The 6930-nt window shown below is 33.3% G+C and overlaps 1 protein-coding gene across 1 annotated transcript; it reads left to right on the top strand.

Annotated features, from left to right (window-relative positions):
- Positions 1-48: 48 nt before the first annotated feature.
- Positions 49-2018, top strand: LOC118449283 (uncharacterized). The gene is made up of 2 exons (XM_035883671.2): positions 49-244; positions 379-2018. Exon 2 carries the CDS (start codon positions 450-452, stop codon positions 1437-1439), a length of 990 nt encoding a protein of 329 aa, XP_035739564.1. The 5' UTR covers positions 49-244; positions 379-449; the 3' UTR covers positions 1440-2018.
- The last annotated feature ends 4912 nt before the right edge of the window (positions 2019-6930 follow it).

The following is a 6930-nucleotide window of genomic DNA, read 5'->3' as shown; positions in this document are numbered from 1 at the left end:
CTGTTTCTACGTTCAGTCGACATCGGTACTTCTTTCGGGAACGTTCGAATACTGTCCGTGTTTTCTTTCACAGAAAAAAAAAAAAAGAAAAAAGAAAAAGAGCACAAAAACAGAAAGGGACATAAGGAAGAAGAAATTACACGCAAAGAAGTGAATGAGAAAATTTATTGAAAATTGATGTATGGATTGTGAAGTGAATTTAGGAAAAAAACTTTCACATATCTTTGTTATTTTATTATTATAGGTATATATTTTTTCTTTCCATTTGTGTGGTGTATTAATACTCATATCAGTGGTTAATATATATAGTAATAATAATAATAATAATAATAATAATAATAATAATAATAATAATAATAATAATAATAATAATAATAGAAAAGAAAGAACCGGAGGGTTAATAAAGAATATTCGAAGAGTGAATTTGAATTTCCATCACGGAAGGAATTATGATGAGCACTCATCAACACCCGAGTTATGGATTTCTCTCGGGTATGGATTTACACTCGGTGCACCATGTGAATCAAGAAATGGGCGCGAGCGCACAACAGAACGTCGTAACAGCGCAAGAACAACATATAAAAAGACCGATGAACGCGTTTATGGTATGGTCGAGAATACAACGAAAGAAAATTGCTTTAGACAATCCGAAAATGCATAATTCAGAAATATCGAAGCGTCTCGGTGCGGAATGGAAACTTCTTTCAGATGCGGAAAAACGACCGTTCATTGACGAAGCCAAACGATTACGTGCTATGCATATGAAAGAACATCCAGATTACAAATATCGACCACGAAGAAAACCAAAGGTACCGGTATCAGTAGTTTCTGGTAAACCAGGTTCCATGAATCCTGGGGGGTTTCCAAGTTTTCCCCTTCCACCATATTTTGCTGCACCAACAGCTCCAGTTTCTCATCATCATCATCATCATCATCCACATCCACTTGACTATCCACCTTTGTCACCATATTTTGGATCTGCCTTCGATGCCGTTCATTTGAGCAAGCTCGTTGCTAGCGGTGGTGCATCAAGTGCCTCGAGTTCGAACTGTGCGGCAGCCGCAGCCGCGGAAGCGACAAGTAACAGTGCAGCCTCCGCTGCGGCTGTTGTCAGTAGCTTCTATTCTGGATTATATTCCACGGCAGCATCACCTATAAAAACTTATCACACCCCCTCGACTCATCTTGGGCCTTTATTCTCAAGTGGTCATCACGCGCCACCGGGATCAAGTCAATCAACGCATCCATCCCTTGTATTTCCATCGACTTCATCTAACGGAACTGGAAGTATCGTCACGACGACCAGCAGTCCCGGAAGCAGTCCAAGATCACCTCCAGTGCCGTCCACACAACATAGTCATCAACAACTCGTAACACCCACGACTACGCCGAGCCTTGATCTCGATCAACATCGTAGACCGGTCTCCGTCATTTTTTAATCTTTTTTCAAGCCTTCTCTTTTAATCGGCACAGCGAATGATTACTTAAAATGATATTTGATCACGTGTATTCTTCGTCGACAGTCCTGGTTCTCTTTCAATCTCAAGAGGATAACCTACCTACGACGCGAATATAATTTAATTATCATAATTGCAATGTTGATGAAAAGAAAACGATCATTTAGGTGGAGTTTTTTCAGATTTCTTTTTTTTTCTTTTTTTGCAATTCTATCTTGTTCATTCTTTCTCCACCCACCCCCACCCATCCCACCTTTGTTCAATCTGTATCCTTTTTCTATTCTGCGTTTGAATACAATTATATTTTTTTTCGAATAATCATGCTTGTATATTTGTATTAAGAACGCGATCGTTTTATTTGGAGAAGTTTCTTTACTTTTAATCGTTCGCTGAATTTCATTGTCACTTCCAATGATCTTTAGAAATTAATAAAGGATTGGCTAGTCAAGATTTTCACAAATAACGTGATTTTTCGTCGTTAGTTATATAGTTTTAATTACAATTGTGTAAATAATATGTAAAACTGATAAACAATTCGAACGAGAACAATTCTTCTTAGGATCTATTGAATTCGACGATTTTTTGTCAATCAATTTCTTCACTCATTTAAAATATATATGTATATATATACGATTATATGGGCCGTTCATCTTCCAAAGTGATTAATATTTCACGAAATAAAGATTAATGGAACTTGAAAAATTTGTTTACAATATATATATATATATATATATATATATATATATATATATATTGTTTTTTTTTTATTAGTAAATTTACACATGTATATTGTTTTTTTTTGTATTTTAATTTATAATTGATAATAAATAATAATTATTTTGTAAATTATTTATTATCGCCATATGAAATTTTGTTACGAATAAATGATATTGATCATAATTATCAAGGAAATTTATTTTCGATATAAAATAATAATAAAACAGAAAAGAAAAAAAATGAAAAAATTACAAAAAAGGAAGTTAGTCTCTTTGGTCTTTGAACTTCATATATATATATATATATACATATATACATACATACATATATACATGTATATATATATATATATATAATTTTCTGTTTACAAACGAAACACACACACATACACACACATACATACTAATATCTTATTAAAGAGTTTATTCTGCGTTATGTATACGTATACGTATATGAAGCTGACAAAAAAATTGTAAAGCCAATGTATAAATGCTCGAATGTAAACATTTCGTATGTAACACGCGTTCTTAATTTCTAAGAAAAGAGAAAAAGAAAGAGATAGATAGATAGAAAGAAAGAGAGAGAGAGAGAGAGAGAGAAAGAGAGAGAGAGAGAGAGAGAAAAAAGACAGAATATATACATATAATGAAGACGCCACGTGCATCGTTCACTGTGATTTTCGTTGTGATTCTACGTATGTAAACAAATGATAAATACAATTGTAAGAGAAGGAAAAAGTATCTCTTTCGAAAATATCAACTTTATAGCTTAAAATTTTTGTGTGTGACGTACCTTTTATTTAATCATATTATTATTGATTTTCAATTTTTCTATATAACGAATCAAATAGAAATGCGCGTATAGCACAAGAGAAAAAAAAACATTGTTGCACTGTCTCGTGTTATTTATCGTCTGGTGTTGTACACCAAGAAGCAGAGAGAAAAAGAAAAAGAAAAAGAATAAAAGATAAAAAAAAAAAAAAAATAAAAAAAAAAAAAATAAAAGAATAAATAAAGGACGAAAACTTTTCCCTCTTCTTCTTCTTCTTCTTCTTCTTCTTATTCTTCTTCTTCTTCTTTTTATGTGTACACACGATTGTATAGATTTTGAGATGTTGTTCTTCAAAGAAAAAAAGAAAAAGGAAAAAGAAAAAAAAAAAAAAAAAGAAAAAAAACATATACACTTTGTAATAAAATTGATACGCTCGTGATATCTGTGCATTCTCCAAATAGTTTTTATGTATATTGTTTTTGTTATGAATAAATTGTTATTATTTGTTCGTAGTACAAAGCTTATCTTTATGAGCGTATCCGTTAGAACTTTTAAAGTTATTAAATAATTTAATGAGATCCAATATTTAATATTTATATTTAATAGGTCATAATACATAAAAACTATAAAGCCACTTTTGAAGGTTACGGCTAAATATTATTATCACCTTTATATTTATATTTCCTAGGTGGAAATAATAATTATAATGTCTTTCTGGATTACATTTGGATATTAAATTACGGTAAGCGGATAAAAAATATTATGATTATGTTATGATAACGCTTTGTTAAAATATTTTCTTTTTTTCTTTTTTTTTTTTTTTTTTTTTTGTTTCATATCACGTAATAACAGATCTGTTCTTAGGATAAATCTAATTTATTTATTTACCTAACTTAAATCAATTCGACAATTTAATATCGTTATTAAGCTTTTGAAATCGAACAATTAAGAAAAACATTCGTATTTACGTGAGACGTATTTCTTCGAAAATAGAAAAAGAAAAAAAAGGGAACAAATTTTTCTATTGTTAAAGTGTTTATTGCGACAATTTATTATGCAATTGTCGACGAAAATCAAATTCGATCTCGATAAATAATTGGTATAGAATACGATCGGTATGTCGATGGACAGATCGATCATGCTCAAGAAGAAGGTAAAAAAGTTATTTTTTTTCTTTTTCTTTTTTTTTTTTTTTTTTTTTCCCTTGAAAAACAATTGGAGTCCAACGTTTATCCTTTAGATATATTTCTATCTATATAGAAAGATATCTATCTACCAGGTTTACGTGCGAACAATAAACAGAGAATGGAACGGTGGACGGTGGCGGTGTTGTAGCGTTTGTTTTCAAAGTAAACACGATAAGAAAAGGTGGGGAGAAATCAAATTCTTGAATATTATTTTACCGAACGTAACCAAAAGAAACCGTGTCATGCTGAGTCTTTTCTCTGTCAGTCAATTGTCAATGTTAACTGCATATATCTCCTCACGTCATACATTCTAAATTCTTTTTATCAATAACAATAAGAAGATCGATGTTGGCGTTCAGATCAAAGCGCGTCAATGAATATTTACTGACCATCAAAAACGTTACCCGTATAAATCAAATTTAAGTCACGTCAACATATTTACACGTCCAGTTACTTATTTATTATTTTTCTGATATAATTAAAGGTAATTCCTTTACCTTTTATTCCCATTATTTCCCTGATATTTCCCATTTTTCATAATTGTTGTCTGTATCCCACTTAAATTCTCTATGACCTTAAATAAGTTTCTAACAATAACGTTTTGAAAATGGTTATTCCCATCCTTCACAATTCAGTATTATAGGTACGAAAGTTCGATTTTCCATGTTAAACTATGACAGCTGTTGTAAAACTAATTTCACTAATGTACCCACTTGAAAGCCTGGTATTTATTGATGTATGATACCTAAGAAAGCTACACGCCTGTTGTTCAAAGGTTTCGAAAGTAAAAGAAAAAAAGAAAAAAGAGAGAAAAAGGTAGAAAATTAGAGAGTTAGAGGCGTGACAGAAAAAGAGAGAGAGAGAGAGAGAGAGAGAGAGAGAGAGAAGGTAAGAGAAAGAAACAAGGAGACGTCAGGTTCTCGTCAAACGGCACTTTTCGTTGCACCGTACTCCCTTCTCTTCAATTTCCTTTCTCTCTCTCTCTTTTTGTACATTTGGTGCATTGAAAATCTCACCCTGAAACGTCGAAGGTGACCACCCTTTCCTTTACATTTATGGGAGGTATAGACGCGAGAGAACTTCTCCCCCGTTTCTCTCTCTCTCTCTCTCTCTCTCTCTCTCTTCTTCTTCTTGTATAGCTAAAGCAGCACTCTTCGTCACCCCAATGGGCATTGCGTTTCGCAATAACTACCCTCTGTTTAGAGGCCAATTGTATTGGCGCGGGGCCCTTTTTACTCCTTTTCAAACGGAGAAACCCCGCTGGCTCTGTTGGCCTGTTTCCTCGGTGGGGTGCGTGGATTCTCCTTTTTTTTTTTACTCTCTCTCTCTCTCTCTCTCTCTTTCTCTATCTCTCTCGCTCTCTCCCGTTCTCGTGTGTATATTATATAAGCGTTCCTATCGAGAACTCTCGCGAGAACTTTCCTTGGTGCTTCCTGAACGGACTTCCGATCGCGCTTTGTACTTTTCTCGCTCGTTTCGAACCCTTTTCAAAGTACGTTTCCCTTTTTGCTATTTTCCCTGTCAAAAGTTTGGAGATTCGATGGGACTCAATTATCTTTGTGATCATGTGAAAATTATGATTTGAATTTTTCCTTTCTTTCATTTTCTATTTTCTCTTCTGTTTCCTTTTTTCTCCTCACTATCAGATTTGTGCATATTGATTTTTGCATGCGATGCTTTCGATTCGGTAGAACAAAAAAATAAATAAATAAATAAATAAATAAATAAATAAATAAATAAAGAAGAAAAGGGAAGGAAGAAAAAGATTTAAAAAAAAAGAAAAGAAAGAAAAAAACAAAGAAAAGAGTAAAAAAGTGCTTCCGAATCAATCGAAGGGATTTGAGAAAAGAAAAAGGCTTTAACGAGTCAAAGTAAGTACCTTAGATCGAGGCTCTTTTAATTGATCAATACCAAGGCAGTGACTGTTAAGTGAAAACGTACATACGTACTTAGTTACTTCCTTTTGCAATGTTACGACGGTGATGGGGCGTAGAGAGGGGTTGGTGGAGGGAGGAGGAGAAGGGAGGGAGGGTGGTCGCACTCGACTCCTCACTATTGTTTTCAACGAACAAAATCGAAACAATATCCACTTAGTGAGTTAAGGATTCTTATTGGACGAGATACAATGAACTTAAAAGTTTCGTTAGCTTGATCGCTGACCCTCGACGTCGTCATTCTTTTAATTGAAAAGTGCCATCCGTCTACTTACTTACTGGTGGCCCTTCTTTTCTTTTTCGTTTCTTTTTTTTTTTTCTTTCTTTTTCATCTCTCTTTCTCTCTCTCTCTCTCTTTCTAGATGGATATATTTTATTCAAAAAGGAAGAAGCTTTTTGTTTCGATTTCCGAAACATTTGGCACGACAGAAGTTCTCTTTCGTTCGTTCATTCTCTCTCTCTCTCTCTCTCTCTCTCTCTCTCTCTCTCTTAATTTCCATTGAAACGATTCTATAGAAAGTTGAGAGTAAATCAAGATAGCGAATATTACCGTTAAATTCGCTACGATAAATTTCAAACGATAAGCTTCTTCCTATTTATAAATAACTTTCCATTGGTAAGATAAAGACATTTACAAATACGTTTCCTTATGATCGAGTTTACGAATCTCCCTTGACAGAAACGTTTCGTTTGCGAACAGCTACATAGCCATTCTCTCCTCATGATTAGTTAATCAATTAGCGTCTCGAAGTTATACCTATTCGGAATCCCTTTGAATACCTTTGAAAGCGGACCGATGTAGCGCAAAGGAATACTGGAAGCCCTTTCTAGTTCCTGGAATCAAATGTTTCAATTAAATTCTAT

The sequence above is a fragment of the Vespa mandarinia genome, chromosome 8 (genome assembly GCF_050613455.1).
Source record: "Vespa mandarinia isolate Hongniang chromosome 8, ASM5061345v1, whole genome shotgun sequence".
Taxonomy (NCBI): Eukaryota; Metazoa; Arthropoda; class Insecta; order Hymenoptera; family Vespidae; genus Vespa; species Vespa mandarinia.
This window is presented reverse-complemented; position numbering and strand designations above follow the sequence as displayed.